Source organism: Saccopteryx leptura, chromosome 4, assembly GCF_036850995.1.
Source record: "Saccopteryx leptura isolate mSacLep1 chromosome 4, mSacLep1_pri_phased_curated, whole genome shotgun sequence".
NCBI lineage: Eukaryota > Metazoa > Chordata > Mammalia > Chiroptera > Emballonuridae > Saccopteryx > Saccopteryx leptura.
In genome coordinates this window covers 130,460,355-130,481,238 of record NC_089506.1, presented here as the reverse complement: position 1 = coordinate 130,481,238, position 20,884 = coordinate 130,460,355, and the positions used below count along the sequence as shown (strand labels likewise).

Sequence of the window (20,884 nt, the reverse complement as noted above, 5' to 3'; positions counted from 1 at the left end):
TCTCACTGGCCCATACTATTTGAAATTCTTCCATGGTTGTTCTATGAAGTCAATAGTTAGACTTCAAAATTTCAGTTCACGAGATTTGATCATAGCAGCTACACAATTCTGTTTGTATTGACTAATAAATTGGTTGCTCTTAGTCTTATATTTGGACTTACTCTGACTAATGATGTGATGTGGTAATCCCTTTAAAAAGCAAAGAAATCTTAACAGTAAACACAATTATTTCTTGAGTACCTTCTTTGAGTGGAATGCTGTGCTGAGCTCTGTGGTTATACACTAGTATAAAGATAAAATTTCACCCTGCCTTCAGAAGAGAGACAGATACATTCCTTCACTCCAAATATTGTGAGCTACCATATATGCTGGGCATGTACCAATAAGTTGATACCTATAGGATTTGGTGTATCATGAAATATATAACAAAAATTTAAATTGTTTTCGATACTATGGCAAAGGAGAGATAAGTTTTGGATTAGGGATAACCAGTACATATTTATTTAAGACAGGATACTTGAAACTGGCCATGAAGGATTGATTGAACCTGAGAAGTAGAAATTGAGAGGGAGAAGGACATTCTTGGTAAAAGGGATTCCATGTGCATGTATATAGACTTGGGTAAACTGAATCTCAAAATATACATTTATTTTTGTTATGTTTATTGTGTTCCTGTACTATAGAATACTTTTATCAAGTTGAGTCATAAAAGAGTACCACTATGATGTAACTATCTGAAGGATACTCAGACCATTCAGCCTTTTGAATAGCATAAAATCACATGGGAAATGTGACTACATTTATTATTTTTTAGCTTATTGATTTTCGAGAGTGAGAAAAGGAAAAAGAGTGAGAAATACTAAATTGTTGTTCCACTTATTTATGTATTCACTGGTTGCTCCTTCTCTGCCCTGACGGGGGTTGCTTATGTGTCAAATTGGAAATTGACCCTACAAACTTGGTTTGTCCAGACGACTCTCTAACCACCTGAGCTACACAGCTAGGCTGGATGATTACTTTATTTATTTATTTTTTTTTCAGAGACAGAGAGAGAGTCAGAGGGAGGGATAGACAGGGACAGAGAAATGAGAAGCATCAATCATTAGTTTTCCATTGCAACACCTTAGTTGTTCATTGATTGCTTTCTCATATGTGCTTTGACCATGGGCCTTCAGCAGACCAAGTAACCCCTTGCTTGAGTCAGCGACCTTGGGTCCAAGCTGGTGAGCTATTGCTCAAACCAGATGAGCCCACACTCAAGCTGGCGACCTCGGGGTCTTAAACCCGGGTCCTCAGCATCCTAGTCCGACGCTCTATCCACTGTGCCACCGCCTGGTCAGGCTGGATGAGTACTTTAGATACAACTAGTTGGCTGGGGCTGGAATTGGCTTAGGTGGTAAGCATGGAAGACAGTGACATGATTGCTGGATTTAGCTCAAAGGTCACTGCCTTGAAGCCCAAGGGGTTACTCGGTCTGCTGTAGTACCCCCCCTATCAAGGCACATATGAGAAAGCAATCAATGAACAACTAAGGTGCCACAACGAAGAACTGATGCTTCTCATCTCTCTTCCTTCCTGTCTGTCCCTCTCTGTCTCTCTCTCTCTGTCACACACACACACACAAAATTAAATAAATAAAATTTTAAAAAAAGATCACACAGCTGGTTTGTGGGAGAGCTGGAGCTAGAAACTAGTTTTGATTTTTCATTCTTTGTCCTATCAAATTTAGGAGGCAGTTTCTGGAAAATGAACTACTTTAACAAGTGAAGTCTCCTGTATGTTGACTTTCTTTCTATCTTGCACATAGCATCTCTTCTTCCAATATAAAATACTGTTAACCAAATCTATTAATTTAATGTCTGAAACATGAGTCAAGAGCCCTGAGATGTTCTCAGTTCCTCTATTCACTTTCTTCATGACTGAGGCAAATTACTTCACCAGGCCAAACTCAGTTCTTCATCTGTCATGAGAAAGGCTAAGGTTCCTTTCAGCTGTTATGTCCTATAATGCTACATTCATGAAAGCTAATAAATTAATAAGCTTAACTATGGAGTATATGTCTGAATATCTTTATGTCAGTGTTCTTTCTTCAAGTGTGGTCAGAACACCATCTCTATCAGAATCACCTGGTATAATTCTGCAATTAAAAATTGCAGAATTTTTTGCCTGACCTGGCAGTAGTACAGTGGATAGAGCGTTGAACTGGGATGCAGAGGACCCAGGTTTGAGACACCGCGGTCGTCAGTTTGAGCGCAGGCTCATCTAGTTTGAGCAAAGCTCACCAGCTTGGACCCAAGGTCGCTGGCTCGAGCAAGGGGTTACTTGGTCTGCTGCAGCCCCACGGTCAAGGCACATATGAGAAAGCAATCAATGAACAACTAAGGTGTCGCAATGAAAAAACTGATGAATTAGATTAGTTGTTGATTTAGAGGTGTAACGCTGGTGGTTGAGGCCAAGGAAGTTCTCACTGAATTCAGGCAGATGGTAGAGGAACTGAGGAGCTAGAAAGTATCAGAGCCATACTTGTTTATTGAAGGTTCGCAAAGACAGGCAAGTGAATAAATAACAAAAGGAAAAGAGCAAATAACAAAGGAAATTCTGCTTTTTGCAATGAAGGGCAGAGGAGCAGGGAAAACCGCACCTCAGGGTTGCGGGAGAGTGATCTGGGAGAATCGCTGCCAAGGGAAGCTCCTGCAGCCTTACACAGACCACATACAGGTGGCGCTGTGTAAAGCCAGTATCCAAGGCCACCATCACAGCCGCCTGGCCCATGCAGGTTCACATTGGATTCGGACAATCGGTAAAGAAACAATGGAGCCCAAAACTGATGGGCCATCATCTTTAATCCTAACTTGCACCCAGCAGGCAAGTAAAAACACACACTGGACTCCAAAACCCACTCACATTCAGTGCTCACAAAGCCACTGACTTATCCGAATTTCCTAGAATCAAAGGTTTCTAGCTCACCAGACTTATTCACCTCTGTTCCCCATCTCCTTCCTTCTCCCTGCACAAACTCTGCACAAACTGGCTTCTCACTCAACACTCCGCCATCTTGGCTGCTTCTCCTGGCCTCCTCCACGTGGCCTTTCTCTGCTCTGCTCTCTAATGCTAATCTCAGGAACGGAGAGCGCAAGCCATAGGGAAGTCTCTAATACAAAGTCACTTTCTGAGGCATGATAGGAATGTACCACACCACATTAAAAAGGGTGGGAAAGGCTTAGTCCTAAAACCAAGCCCCAGGCTACAAGGACCCTGCCTGCCCACAGCCCGCCCCCAACACACATTAATATCACCTGGGCAACTGCTTCCATGTGGGCAGTGTCATCTTTAACAAAGTGAGCATAATATATTTTATCTGCCCAACATGCTGCCAGGCACCCATGCACTAATCAGGCAAAGTGCTTGCAGCCAGTATACCCTCAAGCAAGCCTTATACAGCTGTTTTATCCACAAGAGGTCTTTAGGCCACTCTTCCCAACCTTTTTCACCTCTGTAGTCATAGTACCCATAAAAAGTAATAAGATTTATGTGGCTTACTGTGGTTAGAAACCTTAACTTGACTCTTTGCCAATGTATATCTCACAGAAAACTCTGCTATAAGTATCAATGAGAAAAAGAAGTTGTAGAAAAATATATATATATATATATATATTTGATCCCATTTTTTAAGACAGTGCCAAAACTATGTATAGATATATAAATTTCTGCATGAATATGTATTATATATATTACACATGACTGTGTATTATGTGAGTGTAGCTATACAGTATTATAAGAATATTGAAAGGAACCTATCAGGTTGTTAATGTAGGGGAAGAGAGAAGGGAAGGCAAGGGATAGAATTAAAAAAAAGCGAGAACATTGTATGTTATGAATCTATGCATTTATGTAAAACAATGTATCTATAGACATTTAAATAATAAAAAATGTGAGTCCAGGGACTCCGAGATCCTTAAAGCAGAATCTCAGGGATAGGATATGTGAAGAGGTGGATATCTGCACCATTAATGAGTATTCCAAATGATTCTGGAATAATGAAGTCTGTATATTTTTGCATTAGGTGCTAATGTCAATAGCCGTATGTTGGGCAGATAAAATGTATTATGCTCACTTTGTTCAAGATAACACGAGGAGGCCGTCGCCCAGGTGATATTAATGTGTGTTGGGGTGGGCTAAAGGCAGGCAGAATCCTTGTAGCCTGGGGCTTGGTTTTGGGATTAAGCCTTTCCTACCCTTTTTTTTTTTTTTTTTTTTTTTTAACAGAGGCAGAGATAGACAGGGACAGATAGACAGGAATGCAGAGAGATGAGAAGCATCAATCATCAGTTTCTCGTTGCGCGTTGCGACTTCTTAGTTGTTCATTGATTGCTTTCTCACATGTGCCTTGACTGTGGGCCTTCAGCAGACCGAGTAACCCCCTGCTGGAGCCAGCGACCTTGGGTCCAAGCTGGTGAGCTCTTTGCTCAAGCCAGATGAGCCCGCTCTCAAGCTGGGGACCTCGGGGTCTCGAACCTGGGTCCTTCCGCATCCCAGTCTGACGCTCTATCCACTGCGCCACCACCTGGTCAGGCTCCTACCCTTTTTGATGTGGGGTGGTACAATCCAATCATGCCTCAGAAAGTGACTTTGTATTAGAGACTTCCCTATTTTGTATATTGGATTAAGGGTTTTGAATCTACACTGTAAAATAGGGGTAGAATGGGAGCTTGCGCTCTTGGTTCCTGAGATTATCATTAGAAGAGAGAGCAGAGGAGAGCAGAGAAAGGCCACATGGAGGAGGCCAGGAGAAGCAGCCAAGATGGTGGAGTGCTGAGTGAGATGCCAGTTTGTGTAGAGTTTGTATTTGGGATAAGGAAGGAGATGGGGAACAGAGGTGAATAAGTCTGGTGAGCTAGAAACCTTTGATTCTAGGAAACTCGGATAAGTCAGTGGCTTTGTGAGCACTGAATGTGACTGGGTTTTGGAGCCCAGTGTGTATTTTTACTTGCCCGCCGGGTGCAAGCTAGGATTAAAGACTATGGCCCACCAGTTTGTGGCTCCATTGTTTCTTTACCGACTGTCCGAATCCAATGCGAACCTGCACTGGCTGGGCTGCTGTGATGGTGGCCCTGGCCCCGGCTCCTGGCTTTACACCGTAAACACAGCATATTTGGAAATTACCATCCTGCACTACAGGTTCAGTTGATCCTCACTGTCTTGGAACACAGTATATGCATTATAAGTAGCTGCTGATTTTTTGGGTCATTTGGAGGACACGTAGAGGGAGTGAGGGCCAAAGTGGTGAGAGAAGCAGATCAATTGTGCAAGATGAAGTCCAAGTAAGATGAGGAAAAGCACCTGAGAGCAGTGGGCTGGGCCCCCTTGCCAATTTCAAATATTCAACAAATACTATTTTTCGGCATTAAATACATTAGCGCATTTTTCCATGTCTTATTTAATTTACTTAAATACCGTAACCCTTAACAGATCCACAGAAGTGAAGTCAGTAGCACACGTAGTATCAGAACTGGGATTTGAACACATAATTGGTTTTTGAACACTAAAGAATCAACCAGACACGAGGCTGATGCTGACAATAGGATGGTGAGCACAACAGATTATCTGCTCTTTTTAAATCTAAACTTTTGCAGTTCTGGCATGATAATCCTTGTCTGTTGTCATTTACTAGTTGACATTCCTACTTGGCTACCTAGAAGCAGCTTGTCACATACGCTAACCCCGATCCCGCCAAAGACAAATTACAGCTAAATTTGATTTTTGTCCATGTAGCTAGTTTTTCACAGCAGGGAAAAAATATTTCCCGGCTGACTTTGCATAGTGCAAGCCTCCAAAAGACCAAGGCAACTTCCAATTCTTAGGCACCTACCAAGTAAAGATTATTCTGGCTCTTTGTAGCTTCCTCTGCTAAGTACCTTTCTGTTAGTGCAGAAGGAAGATTAAAATGAGGGAAAGAGATGCCTCAATTCAGGGGTGATGTAACGAATGATTCAAATAAATTCCTTACACATATCCATTTTCCAGTATTCACGTTAGTTGTTGGGCAGATAAAATGTATTATGCTCACTTTGTAAAAGATAATGCTGCCCACCTGGAGGCCGTTGCCCAGGTGATATTAATGTGTGTTGGGGGCAGGCAGGATAGTTGTAGCCTGGGGCTTGGTTTTGGGATTAAGCCTTTCCCACCCTTTTTGATGTGGGGTGGTGCAATCCAATCATGCCTCAGAGAAGTGACTTTGTATTAGAGACTTCCCTATTTTGTATATTGGATTAAAGGTTGTGAATCTACACTACAAAATGGGGGCAGAAGGGAGCTTGCTCTCTTGGTTCCTGGGATGATTAGCATGAGAGAGCAGAGGGAGCAGAGCAGAGAGCAGAAAGAGGCCATGTGGCCAGGAGAAGCAGCCAAGATGGCGGAGTGCTGAGTGAGACGCCAGTTTGTGCAGAGTTTGCCGGGCTGCTTTGATAGTGGTCCTGGCCCTGGATACTGGCTGCCAGTAGCCAGGGCCACCATCAGAGCAGCCCGGCCCTTGCAGGTTCGCATTGGATTCGGACAGTCGGCAAAGAAACAACGGAGCCAAAAACTGGTGGGCCATAGCCTTTAATCCTACCTTGCACCCGGCGGGCAAGTAAAAACACACACTGGGCTCCAAAACCCAGTCACACTCAGTGCCCACAAAGCCACTGACTTATCCGAGTTTCCTAGAATCAAAGGTTTCTAGCTCACCAGCCTTCTTCTCCTCAGTTCCCCATCTCCTTCCTTATCCCAGATACAAACTCTGCACAAACTGGCGTCTCACTCAGCACTCCGCCATCTTGGCTGCTTCTCCTGGCCTCCTCCACGTGGCCTCCTTTAGCTGCTGGCTCTACTCTCTCCGCTCTCTCATGCTAACCTCAGGAACCAAGGGCGCAAACTCTTGTTCCGTCCCCATTTTATAGTGTAGAAATCCAAACCCTTAATCCAATATACATAACAGGGAAGTCTCTAATACAAAGTCACTTCTCTGAGGCATGATAGGATTGTACCACCTCACACCAAAAAGGGTGGGACAGGCTTAATCCCAAAACCAAGGCTACAAGGATTCTGCTTGCCCCTAACCCACCCCAACACACATTAATATCACCTGGGCGACTGCCTCCTCGTTTTATCTTTAACAAAGTGAGCATAATACATTTTATCTGCCCAACACTGGCCTTACAAGAGTGAACAGGAAAAAAAAAATCAGAGGTGTATATATTTTGTGCCCAAATGCTTGAAATTAAAAACGGCATTTTTGTTGTCTACTAGTATTAACTTATTTCTCGACTTGAGCCCCCCCCCCCCCTCATTTCCGGAGAAGTAGCCATTTTGCAGATTTCAGAGGATAGAACAGGGGCTGGACTCTGGTACTAAACCTTGTTTCCCAAACCTCTGCGGAGCCAATCTGGACCGAGAGCTCTGAGGCTGTACCCGTGATTTGGCAGCAACCTGGAGTCGGAGGGACCGGAAGGTGGGGTCAAAGGGGTGCAGAGTTCATCAGCTGGGGCCGGCCCCAGAGGGCGCCGCCTCTAAAGACGGCCGCGGGCCCCCCGGCTCCCCACGCCTGTGCGCGGGGAACGCGGTTAAATAGCCACTCCCTCCCAGGTGTGTCCCCTGCGTCCCGAGCTGCCTTTCCGTCCCCGGGCAGTGGTCTCAGTGGGCATTTTTTTTTTTTTTTTTTGCCCACAAAATACCATCTCTTCCTCAAATCACAGTCAGCCACAGGAGCCGATTTTAAATGTACTACAGAACATTCGAGTCCACCTAAACGTGTTGCTGGTCAGGCTAGGAGGCGGGATCTCAGTCTGGCCATAAGACCATAGGACCGATCAGGCCCTGCTCCCTCCGCCCTTACCTCCTGTTCAGTCGGAGCCAAAGCCCGGAGCGCGCGATTCCGGCCTTCAGGAACGGGACGGCGAGCGGAGCGGCCCCGCCGGCCTGGAGCCCGCGCACCGGGCATGCTCAGTGCGCGGCCAGCCCCGGGCCCGGCGCGTTGTACCCGGATCTGCTTGGCGGCGGCGACGTGAGCGCGCGGGGGGCGGCGGCCTCGCCTCGTCGTCTTCTCTGCGCCAGGTCCGGTGGGTGACGCCGAGCGCGGCGAAATGTCGGATTTCGACAGTAACCCGTTTGCCGACCCGGATCTCAACAACCCCTTCAAGGTGAGCGCGGTCCCCGGCACCTCCTGCCGCCGCGGCGCCGTGGGTGGAAACACGAGTTCCAGCGCGGAGCTGCGCCGCCCCTGCGCCTCTCGGCGCCTGGACCGGGGCTCGGGGCCGCCGCTCCCCTTGTGGGTTCGCGCGCCCCGCGCCACTCGTTCCGGGGTCCGACAGTAACGCGGCTCCACGTCCCCGACCGAGCAGCGGCCCCGCGCGTCGGCAGGGTTTCCGGCCCGCCTCCGGGAGCGGCCGAGTGGGAGCCCCGGGCAGGTGGGGTTGTCACCTGCCAGGCAAGTGCTGCTCCCCGGGCCGGGGAGACGGCGTGGGTGGGGGCGCTCGCCCGGGGAGGGGGCTCGCCCCGGGGGGGGGGGGGGTTGTCATGGAGACTCCTGGCGGCGGCGAAGAGCTATGTGGACTGATGGCAGAGGTGTGGAGGAGGTGAGGGCACTGAGTACGCTGCAATAATAATTAAAAAAAAGGTTGTGTTTTTATTTTTCAAACTTGTTTTGTGCCCAGATACCACCAGCGCCCCCGCCTCCCTGTCCCTACATTTAGGCTCAGGTTGAGGGTCTGATATCAAAGTTAAAAATAAACACACCTGGAAAAGAATAGTGCACGTGGACGATCACCTTTCTACCTAACTGCTCTGAAGAATTTAAACGACGGGATATTTTCCAAGCTCCTTGTGCGTCACTGGCTCCAAAGCTGTATGAGGATACCATTTCCCACTAGAACTTTGTTCCTTCTTGGAGTCTACCTTATCAAACACAGCTTCGGAAGGCTGAGAAACGGGCATCGGAAATTCATTATCTGCGCCTAAATTAATACACTGTTTTAAATAAATTTAAAAGTGCCCTAGGTTTTTTAATAAGCGCAGCTGCTTAGCACGTGAAAGTTTCCAAATGTTGGTTGAAGTTGTTTAATTTTCCTTGGATATATGCAGTAGAAACCTTAATTCGAAGTCACACAAAATAAAATGGTAACTTTAATTTGTGGTCACATAAGTGTCACTTCTTGCTTGTTGAGTTTACATCTTTTTACTCCTGGTTTTATCTTATTGAGAATCCTGGAAGAGGAAAAGTATCCCTATTCTGATTATTAACCTGATTATTAGATGGATTATATTACCCAGTCACTATTCCTTTGCCTCTAGTGTCACTTAAGAAAATTTTGTACACCTGGCCTGGACCTTATAGGTTTTTACTGATGATATGGGTGGACTTTAAGGAGACCCGCCCCCCCGAAGTTTAGTACAGTACAGTATTTAGTGTTCCATCATTCTATGTTTTGGAAAATTGGATTATAGACATTTTAGAGATATTTTGTAATTTGCCAAATGGGTGTTATTTAAAGATTTTTTTTTCCCCCCCTGAAGTTGGAAACGGGGAGGCAGTCAGACTCCTGCATGCTTTCGACCAGGATCTACCCGGCATGCCCACCAGGGGGCGATGCTCTGCCCAGCTGGGGCGTCATGCCTGAGGCAGAGGCCACAGAGCCATCCTCAGCGCCCTGGCCATCTTTGCTCCAGTGGAGCCTCGGCTGCTGGAGGGGAAGGGAGAGGCAGAGAGGAAGGAGAGGGGGAGGAGTGGAGAAGCAGATGGGCGCTTCTCCTGTGTGCCCTGGCCGGGAATCGAACCGGGACTCCTGCACGCCAGGCCGACGCTCTACCACTGAGCCAAGCGGCCAGGGCCTAAAGATGTTTTAAAAGTGTAACAGTAAGAACCTGTTAGCTTTTCCTAATTAAGAAATTCATTGATGTTTTTTTTCCAGCATCTGACAGTGTGACTCTTTTCTATTTGGTCATTCTATTTTATAGCTCATTTTATATAGCTAGTTTGCTTGTTAGTGCATGACATTGTCTTCTTCTTAGCCCAGACTATTTTGTGACATCCAGTGTTGCTATGACAGTTTCTTTTTCTGCCATATATAAGGTTGTTGTAGTAATTCTAAACCCCAAAATAATTTTAAATATTCATTTATTATGGTATAGAATTAAAAAGCTTTTTGTTCTTTTTTTTTTTAAGTGAGAAGAGGGGAGATAGACTCTGTCATGCGCCCCAACCAAGAGCCACCTGGCAACCCCCATCTAGGGTTGGTACCCAACTGAGCTATGGCTGACAGACATTCAGACCAGTCGAGCCATTGGCTGCAGGAGGGGAAGAGAGAGGAGCAGATGGTTGCTTCTTATGTGTGCCCTGACTGGGGATCGAACCGGGACGTTGCAAGCCAGGCCAATGCTCTACCCACTGAGCAACTGGCCAGGGCTGCTTTTTGTTCTTTATAAGTGGATACACTAAGAGAAAAATTTTGTTCAAGTTCATAAAATATTTCAAGGAATGGATAATATAGACTTAAGACTTTTGGTGACAGTCAAATCACAGGGTATCTGACCTTTTATCTTTCTATTTGTGGCTAGCTGCTCTTCTTCTTCCCAAAGTAAAGCTTTACATGCATAGCATATTTTATTTCTACTTTTGCCTCCCTTCTATGTAAATGTGATTTTTGGAATAGCATTTCTTGTCCTCTATACTTAAATATAAAAAGTTTCTAGAGTCATTTTTGTTTTTACTTTTTGATCATTCTCTTCAAATGTTTTTATCTGCTATATTATAAAATAATGTTCATATTTTAAAAATAAGATAGTTCATATTTTAAAAATATGCTAGTTCATATTTGGCAACTATCTAATTTTTTCGTGATTAAAAACTACTTGATTTTCATTGCTTTTTCAATTCTTTTTTTTTTTCTTTTAAGCTAGAGAGAGAAACATACACACACAACATACACACAGAGGAAGGGAGAGAGATAAGAAGCATCAACTCGTAGTTGCGGCACTTTAGTTCACTGATCGCTTCTGATACGTGCCATGATGTGTGTGCGCTTGTGCATGAGTGTGTGCATGAATGTGCTCCATCCCAGCCAGTGACCCCTTGCTCAAGCCAGTGTCCTGAGTTTCAAATCTGGGTCCTCAGCGTCCCAGGTCGAAGCTCTATGCACTCTGCCACCACCTGGTCAGGTACTTTTAAGTTTTTTTTTTTTTTTTTTTTGAGACAGAGAGTCAGAGAGAGGGATAGATAGGGACAGACAGACAGGAATGGAGAGAGATGAGAAGCATCAATCATTAGTTTTTCGTTGCGACACCTTAGTTGTTCATTGATTGCTTTTTTATATGTGCCCTGACCGTGGGCTACAGCAAACCGACTGACCCCTTGCTCGAGCCAGCAACCTTGGGTCCAAGCTGGTGAGCTTTTTGCTCAAATCAGATGAGCCCGTGCTCAAGCTGGTGACCTCGGGGTCTTGAACCTGGGTCCTCTGCATCCCAGTCTGATGCTCTATCCACTGCACCACTGCCTGGTCAGGCAGGCACTTTTAAGTTTTTTAAACATTTTTTTCCCCTTCACTTTTATGTTAGGAACACTTTTGTCAGCATCTTTATTTAAGTTACTATATGTCATGAAAATAATTTTTAGGGTGATGTCTTCAGATAATGTGACTGTGGTGGTTTACTTGATTTCATTAGCTGTTAAGTTATTTAGTGGATTTAATCCATTTTTTGAGTGCCTGTTTTATTCTGGTGGTTGTGATAGGCTCAGTTAATGAGTTATGCCATTTGAATAGTTTTCATTGTGCATCAGGAAACTTGGAATAACTGGAAATGTGTAGTAATCTGGAAGAAAATACTTGATTAATTATATGATTGTTTCTGATAATCCAATCTTGAGTTGTTACAATGTGGTTTTAAAGCTAGAAAGGAAAATATTTTCTGCAGAGTCAGTGTATATATTTACAAACTAATTGCTGTATATTCCTTGTTCTTTTCAGTTGCTCATTTTTTCATTCAACAGATATTGAAGAAGTATCTCTATTTATAAGGGTATTAGTCTAACATGGAGACACACATTTAGGAAGTGAAATAAAAGGAATGAGTTCAGTAATCAGTAGAGAGATTGGTGATACAGGTTCTTCTATGACAGTGTAAAATGTATGAGTGGCCCTGATTGGGTAGCTAGCTCAGTTAGTTGGAGCATCATCCCGATACACTAGGGTTGTGGGTTTGTTCCCCAGTCAGGGCACATACAGGAGTCAACTAGTGAATCCCTAAATAGGTGTAACAGCAAATCTGTCTCTCTCTCTGTCTTCTCTTTCCTCCTCTCCCTCTAAAATTAATACATAAAAAAGTAAAATAAAAAAATTAAAAGTCTTATAAAGCCCAGGTTTGCCAGATGTTCTTCATTAAAAAAAGAAAGAAAAAAGAAAGTATGATTAAGTACCAAAATGAGTGCAGCTTATTCAAAGGAGGGAACAATGAGTGGTCTGAAAACCTTCATGCCTCCTAATATGCTTTAGTATTTTATTTTATTTTTTTTTACAGAGACGGAGAGAGAGAGAGAGGGATAGATAGGGACAGACAGACAGGAACGGAGAGACATGAGAAACATCAATCATCAGTTTTTCGTTGCGACACCTTAGTTGTTCATTGACTGCTTTCTCATATGTGCCTTGATCGTGGGCCTTCAGCAGACGGAGTAACTCCTTGCTGGAGCCAGCGACCTTGGGTCCAAGCTGGTGAGCTTTGCTCAAACCAGATGAGCCCGTGCTCAAGCTGGCGACCTCGGGGTCTCGAACCTGGGTTCTCCAGCATCCCAGTCCAACACTCTGTTCACTGCACCACCGCCTGGTCAGTCAGCTTTAGTATTTTTTTTTTCTTTTGTATTTTTCTGAAGCTTGAAACCGGGAGAGACAGTCAGACAGACTCCCGCATGCGCCCGACCCGGATCCACCCGGCACGCCCACCAGGGGGCGATGCTCTGCCCCTCCGGGGCGTCGCTCTGTCGCTACCAGAGCCACTCTAGCGCCTGGGGCAGAGGCCAAGGAGCCATCCCCAGCGCCCGGGCCATCTTTGCTCCAATGGAGCCTTGGCTGCAGGAGGGGAAGAGAGAGACAGAGAGGAAGGAGAGGGGGAGGGGTGGAGAAGCAGATGGGCGCTTCTCCTGTGTTCCCTGGCCGGGAATCGAACCCGGGACTTCTGCACGCCAGGCCGACGCTCTACCACTGAGCCAACCGGCCAGGGCTTGCTTTAGTATTTTAATATGCTAATTGACTGTGTTAGAAAATTCATTTGGAAATAATATTTAATGTAATTTTTAAAATAGAATAAAAATGTCAAGGTTGGGAGCAGAAAACCTTAAAATGTACTTAGATCTTGTTCTATGGATGGAAAAAGGCCCAGAGATGTGATAATTTACATTTGGCAACCATCCTAATTTCTTCTTGTTTAAAAACTATTTGACTTCCAGGCCCTGGCCAGTGGCTCAGTGGCTAGAGCGTTGGCCTGGCGTATGGATGTCCTGGGTTTGATTCCTGGTCAGGGCAATAGGAGAAGCGACCATCAGCTTCTCACACCCCTTTTCTCCCTCTTCCCCTCCTACAGCCATTGGCTCGGATTGATTTGAGTGTGGCCCAGGGCGCTGAGGATAGCTCCATTGGAGTGCATCAGCCTCAGGCATTAAAAATAGCTCGGTCCTCCAGAGCATCAGCCCAAGATGGGTTGCCAGCTGGATCTCATTCAGGGTGTATGTGGGAGTCTGCCTATCTCCCCTCCTCTCACTGAAAGACAAACACAAAAAACCCTATTTGACTTCCATTACTAACTTGCAACTTGCTCATCATTGTATATCCAGGTGTAGCTAGTGCAGAATTGGCATTAGGACTTAGATCTCCATTCTGAGTCCATTGCGGATGGCACTGTATTTGGCTGCATTTTGCACACTAGATTTGTTTTGTATTTGATACAGTTGATCTTGGCTTTGTCATTAACTAGCTGTGAGACCTTGGAAAGTTACTTAGCTTCTCTATATTTAAGTTTACTATTCTGTAAAACAGGATGGTGGTATTTGTACCTTCTCCACAGAATTAATAGGACTAGATGAACATGCATTTAGCATGTAATAAGTGTTCAATGCATGATGGCTTTGATAGTAACAAGTAGTATTAATAGTAATTTAAGAAACTTTAATTATATAGTATATTACTATATTATTCTTACCTTATTAATTTGGTGAAGTTCATGTTTCATTTGAATCTTCTAGAACACTAGTATTAGCTTTTTGGCAGGTCAGATCTGAGGAATTAAGGCCAAAAATAATTAAGTGGTTTGCCGAGTCACCCCTGCTAGACTAGATCCAGGTTGTCAGAATTCTAACGCTTTGTCACTACATATGCTTCCTCTCTAATTAAAGAACTCTATTAAAATTGAGCACGATGTTCAGTTTGTTTTGGCCTCAAAAATTAATTCTCTATTTAAATTAAATTAATTCTACTTTGTCTCTTAAAAATGGCTTACAACTCAGCATTCTTATTTTTGTTATCTTTAAGTTACAGTTAGTTGGATGTAATCTAAGAGTTCAGTGGAAGTTGAAAACTGAAAACCTTGTCATTAAAAAGTGACCCATAATTCGAAGATGTTACCCATTTTGTTTTCATTTACATTAATCTGATGTCACTCCTCCCTTCATTTAAAATTGAAGACTGGAGGTTGGGTAGCACTAGGAAAGGATTTTGAGGATTTCTTCTGTGAGGGTCTTAACTTTGCCAACTTTTCATTCAGTATTAATCTGGACATAGTGATAGTAGTTCAAAGTCTATGGCAGTGGTCGGCAAACCGCAGTTCGCGAGCCACACGCGGCTTCTTGGCTCCTTGAGTGTGGCTCTTCCACAGAATATCACGTGCGGGCGCTACTTCAATAAGAAATGTATCTACCTATGTAGTTTAAAAAATTTGGCTCTGAAAAGAAAATTCAGTCATTGTACTGCTGGTGTTTGGCTCTGTTGACTAATGAGTTTGCCGACCACTGGTCTATGGTATTTTACATTCAGGTCAACTTCATGAGTTTCCACTCTCTTTTTCTCAGGTTGATATTTTAAAACATGTTGAACTGTTGATTATATTTCATCAAAGTAAGATGCATCATTTACCACTGTATCGGTTATCTGTTGCTGTATAACAAATAGTCCCAAAATGTAGTGGCTTAAAACAGTTATCTGTTCACTAGTCTGTTGCTTGAGCTAGAATTAGCTTGACAGTTTATTTTCGAATTGCCTGGAGTCACTCATTTGGTTTCAATTATTTAGCCCATTATTTTCAACTGGTGTGCCATAAAAATTTTTAAAAAATACAATACCTGACTGTTTAGTCAGGGGCATTGACCTCTTTTATATTAAAAAAAAAAAAAAAAATGACAACAGCTAATATAACTAAAAAATGGCAACATCCAATATAACAGTAGCCATCTGGTGTGAATGCCCTGTCTTGAACCATAACTCTATAGGTCATATAATAGAGTTGGACCTTATTGGTCAAGTTGCATAATAAGGTCACATTTGATTGGCTAGTTTTTGGTACCAGAAACCCTTATATACAAGTACTGTATAGGCACCTGATTTTTTTTACTTGGAGCAAAGAGGGTAAATAATTACTACTACTACTATTATTATTTTTTTATTCATCAAAATTATATCTATTTTTTGTCAGATGGGCAAAAAATATATTATTTGATGTGCTGTAGAATTTTAATAATTAGTTTATGTGTGCCATGAGGTGAAAAAGATTGAAAATCGCTGATTGAGCCATTTGAGGATGGATGATATTCTCACCAGTGTCTTGCAGTTACCTGGGACTGTCGGCGGGGGCAGCATTTGGTTCTCTTTCCTGTGGCCTCCCTGCTAGGAACAGCTTAGCCTTGGGTGTTTTACATAGTGACAGCAGTGTTCCAAGCAAGGAAGAGCTGATGCTGCAAGGCTTCTTGAGTCATTTCCCTTCTGCTACATTCTGTAACTCAAAACAAGCCACAAAGCAAGTTCAGATTCGAAAAAGGAGTGAGGAGGATTAGATTCCACTTCCTGATGGGAGCTGCTGTGTCCCTCTTGATACAGACCTAGGAACTGGAAAGATACACCCAGCATCAAATTGTGAGACAGGTACAGGATAACCTCAATGCACACTTCCATTCAAATAAGGGAGGATGGAGGCATAACTGCTTGTCCATACCAAGACTGAAATCCAGCCAGCTTCATGTTGTCATGGCTTCCTACTTTGGGGGCAGTGAGTGTTCTTTTTTTTTTTTTTTTTCATTTTTTCTGAAGCTGGAAACAGGGAGAGACAGTCAGACAGACTCCTGCATGCGCCTGACCGGGATCCACCCTGCACGCCCACCAGGGGCGACGCTCTGCCCACCAGGGGGCGATGCTCTGCCCATCCTGGGCGTCGCCATGTTGCGACCAGAGCCACTCTAGTGCCTGAGGCAGAGGCCATAGAGCCATCCCCAGTGCCCGGGCCATCCTTGCTCCAATGGAGCCTCGGCTGCGGGAGGGGAAGAGAGAGACAGAGAGGAAAGCGCGGCGGAGGGGTGGAGAAGCAAATGGGTGCTTCTCCTGTGTGCCCTGGCCGGGAATCGAACCCGGGTCCTCCGCACGCCAGGCTGACGCTCTACCGCTGAGCCAACCGGCCAGGGCTGCAGTGAGTGTTCTTTAATTAGGTCCCATTTCTACTACTTGGAAATCTTTCTCTAATTTGTTACTTCTTTTGCTTTTGTCTAACCTCTGAGAAGTCATTTTCTTATGTGATAAATGACTGCTGTTTGCAGTTGAGTAGCACTTTTAGTCATCTTCCTACTCATTGAAAGTTGGGAGCCCAGAAGCCTCTTTTCATTTTGAAATGTCTCTGTTCCTTTTAGTTCAGGCTGGCCCAACTCTCTAACAATTTCTTGTTAATCTTATCAGGGTTCAAACTATACTTAAAACAGTGGTTATATCAATCTTTTTTTTTTTTTCTTTTTTTTTCCGAAGCTGGAAACGGGGAGAGACAGTCAGACAGACTCCCGCATGCGCCCGACCGGGATCCACCCGGCATGCCCACCAGGGGCGATGCTCTGCCCACCAGGGGCGATGCTCTGCCCCTCCGGGCGTCGCTCTGCCGTGACCAGAGCCACTCTAGCGCCTGGGGCAGAGGCCAAGGAGCCATCCCCAGCGCCGGGGCCATCTTTGCTCCAATGGAGCCTTAGCTGCGGGAGGGGAAGAGAGAGACAGAGAGGAAGGAGGGGGTGGGGGTGGAGAAGCAAATGGGCGCTTCTCCTATGTGCCCTGGCCGGGAATCGAACCCGGGTCCCCCGCACGCCAGGCCGACGCTCTACCGCTGAGCCAACCGGCCAGGGCCTATATCAATCTTTTTAACACTTGGGAATGGGTGAAAATAGAATTACTTTGGGGACAGCTAAGGCAGAGATCACCCTGAACATAAGAGCATTCGACTAAGATCATGGGGTCTATAATCTTCATACAACATCAGGGACTGGCACAAAATTTCTGGCGGACCAGTCTGTGGATTGGCAGTTGAAAACACTGCCTTAAAACACATCCATAATTTTCTGAGACAGTTGTTTTTATGTAGGATAGAGTGTCAGGGTGCTTTGGATCAACACTTTAAAGATATTTAGATAACCTTTTCTCCGAAGTTGAGTATCTCCCATGGCTGTGAAACTCTTGGGTAGGAACAAGGGGAGGCTGCTAGTGTGGGTGGGATACATCTTACAAGTGTTCCATTGACAAAACTAGTATTTGAACAGTTCTGTTTTGGTCCCATAAGTCCAATAATCATAATTATGGTAATACTGACTGAAAAATTTTGGAGGTAAACTCTTCTTTTGCTGATATTGCCAAAACAAAGTTTTTTAGAGTACAATTAATACTTAATAGTGCTGAATGCAGATTCAGGAAACATGTTCAGTATTTTTTTAATATTCATCAGGGTGATAGAGTTCCTCAAAAATATATATTAGAGTAATGAAATTAGTGATTATTTCCTAAAAATGAATACAATATTTGTTCTGGTCTATCTCATGGGTATTGTCTTTAATTCCAGTCCATATTTAAAGAGCGGTTTGAACAAAGTAGAGTGTATCCCAAGAGGTCAGAATAGTCTTGGTCTGGAATGAAGTCCTAGGAAGAATAATTTAAGTTTAAATTACTCTGGGTTTTAACTATAGAAGGCAAAAGAAAAGTATGAAATATTTTGATAGTTGAAGTGTTTTTAGTTGGTTGAGTGAATAAACCTGTTTTTGGCTTCAGAGAAAAAAAACCTAAGGCTAATTGGCAGAGTTTACATGGCTATATAGTTTGTCCTAACATAAAGATTTAAAAACATCTATTAGAATAGCCTGACAGTGTTTTTTTGTTATGGAGTTCTCCAGCACTTAAAGAGATTGAAGCAGAATCGAGATGACTTATCAGAGATGCTAACTAAGGTTTAGAGATCTTTTGTGTCTCAAGTTTTTTGTTTTTACTTGAACTCTGTAATTGTTACAATTTTGTACTGGTATGGACCATTTTGTGAATGCATAAACTCTATCTTGTAATCTATTGGATATTGGGAGTTTGTCTAATCATCTCAGCTAGAGAGGAGGCTTCATGTTCTAGGGGCTTGCTATGCTCAGATCCTCAACTTCTGCTGAGGGAACAGCCCTAAGCTTTTGCTTACACAAAGCTGGTCACATCCTCTACTGTGTGACCCTTGCCACACCGGCCTTAGCTGACTGATCTTACCAAAGTTACCTTGTCCAATAGAAGCCAGTCTGTGAGCTGATCAGGAGCAGATGGCTTTGTCCTAAATTTTGACCCAGTAAGAACAAAGATAGTTAACTATGCTGTCTTTCTTCAGGAAGTGAGTTGAAAGCACAGAGAAAAGTCAGGTGGGTATTGTAAGGTGGTCAGCAATGGGGGAAGGTCACGTGAGGAACCCAGGCTCGGGAACTTTGGCTAGAACCGCCCACAACCATGCGCGCCAAAAGAAACTTCCCAGGAGTCCTTTGGAAAAGAGCGACTATCTGCCAGCCAGTGAGATTTCACCACGTCATATTAGCTCGACCACCCTAGGGACCCTTTAAATATCTCCCACATGGGTCACCCTATGCGACTTCACTGGCCGGTGTCCCCCAGACCAGGAAACATCATCGGGCGGGAAGTGCTGTGTACTCAATAAAGTACAGAGCTTATCCACACATTGTGGCTATGCCCCTTCCTTCTTCCTTGGCGGGGTAAAATACCTTACATTTGGTTCCGAAACCTGGGAGAAGTTTGAAGCCCACTGGGGTCGCTCCTCTCCCCCTCCCCTCCGAGAAAAAACCAGGACCTCCGACCTTCCACCCACTTCAGTGCAGTGTGGTAAGTCCCCAGCCTCCCCTCCCCTCAGTTCTTTCCGCCGAGACTCCCTGTCTGAAACCACAGCTGTGTCAGGGACCTCTTTTCTGTTCTGTTCCGAGTGTTGTGTGCCCGTGGAGACGTCCCGAGCACATCCACTTTACTTATCTGTCCGGTGGCCAGAGCTTCAGTTGCTGGACTCCAGTTCTCAACTCTGACCACCCTGAGGACTGAGGGCGGCCGTGGGGCACAGGAATCTAGACCTAATCCAAAAACACTCCTGGAGTTGCCTTATCTGAAATCTCTCCCTCCCTGAAGAAGAAGAAACTGTTCTTCTCCTCCGCTGTGGCCAGGCCACAGAACCCACTGGATAATCGAACCAGGTGGCCTCCTGAAGGGACTTTCAGTTTTAACACCCTCACCAGTTTATCACCAAAAGAACTGGGAACTGGCTGGAGATCCCTTACATTCAGGGCTTCTAGTTATGCGCGCTCCTGTCCTAATCTCTGTGCCTCCTGTTCCACCACACAGGCCCTTTTTTGGCCAGAGAAACCTCACCTCAACCCTCTACTCCTGATCTTTCCTTCTTCACCTGACCCCCAACTCTCTCCCCCTCCTGCCTGACCCCCGGGGGCACCCCTCTCTCGGGACCCCTCTCTGGTTCCTCTGTGGACCTTTTCACTTGGGTCTCTTCCCTCCAAGAGCCCCCTCTCCTCCCTTCGCTGGATCCTGTTTCTCATTCACCTGCAAATACTAGTCTCTCTTTCTCCTCCCCTGCTGGCCAGGGGCCCCTCCCTTCTCCACTGTGTTCTTAAGCCCCTCCTCCATCAGGCCATTCTCAGCCTGCCATTTGTCCTTACACCGGTTTGCAGGACGCCCAAGGCCCAACCCCAATCTTCTTACAGGAAGGCCTGGCCCTGTCCTGCCTCTGGCTTCAGCGTTTCTTTCCGGATCTGGCTGCCTTCTCCTGGGGAGCCCCCCTCCTCTTATTCTCAACCCCCAAGCCCCTATGCAGGACCTGTGAACATGGCATTTAAAGTTTTTAATGATCGTGGTTAGTAGGAAACGGCCGAGGCTGTTCTCCAGGCCCACATGCAGCAGAAGGTAACACTCCAAACCCAGGCTCTTGTGGCAGCCCTGAGGCTGGCAGAGCGACAGGGGCAAGGCACAGGAAGTGCCCGACCCAAGTCCAAGCCGCAAAGAGGAATCCCACCAGCAACTTGCTTTACATGTGGCAAGCAGGGTCACTGGTCCCAGCAGTGCCCCTGCCTGAGGCCACCCACTAAGCCCAGCCCTAACTGCAAGCAGCCTGGTCACTGGTGGAGCGATTGCCCCCTTTGGGCAGCAGGCTCATCCTCAGTGTCTCTACGTGGAGGACGAGCCACCCAGATGGGAGTCCGGTCCAGCCAGGCGGGCCCACCACTAGAACTCCTAGACCTCATGAATGGCTGACACGGCCTGGACTCGGAAACCCCCCATCATCCTCACCAAACCCAGGGGAATGCTGCAGGAACAGGTAA

General features: G+C 45.2%; 2 protein-coding genes across 2 annotated transcripts in view; one reads left to right on the top strand and one right to left on the bottom strand.

Moving 5' to 3' along the window:
* Window positions 1-8,896, bottom strand: part of LOC136404245 (uncharacterized) — a 45,558-nt gene extending 36,662 nt beyond the window's left edge. The window contains exons 1-2 of the mRNA XM_066383633.1: window positions 8,773-8,896; window positions 7,874-8,457 (exon numbers count right to left, since the gene is read on the bottom strand). Of these exons, the coding sequence (XP_066239730.1) occupies window positions 7,874-8,457; window positions 8,773-8,896 (708 nt within the window). The remainder of the gene's footprint in view (window positions 1-7,873; window positions 8,458-8,772) is intronic.
* The window catches only part of SCAMP1 (secretory carrier membrane protein 1), a 114,593-nt gene continuing 101,698 nt past the window's right edge, over window positions 7,990-20,884 (top strand). Inside the window, exon 1 of the mRNA XM_066381694.1 lies at window positions 7,990-8,177. Coding sequence (XP_066237791.1) covers window positions 8,121-8,177 — 57 coding nt within the window. The 5' untranslated portion in view covers window positions 7,990-8,120. The remainder of the gene's footprint in view (window positions 8,178-20,884) is intronic.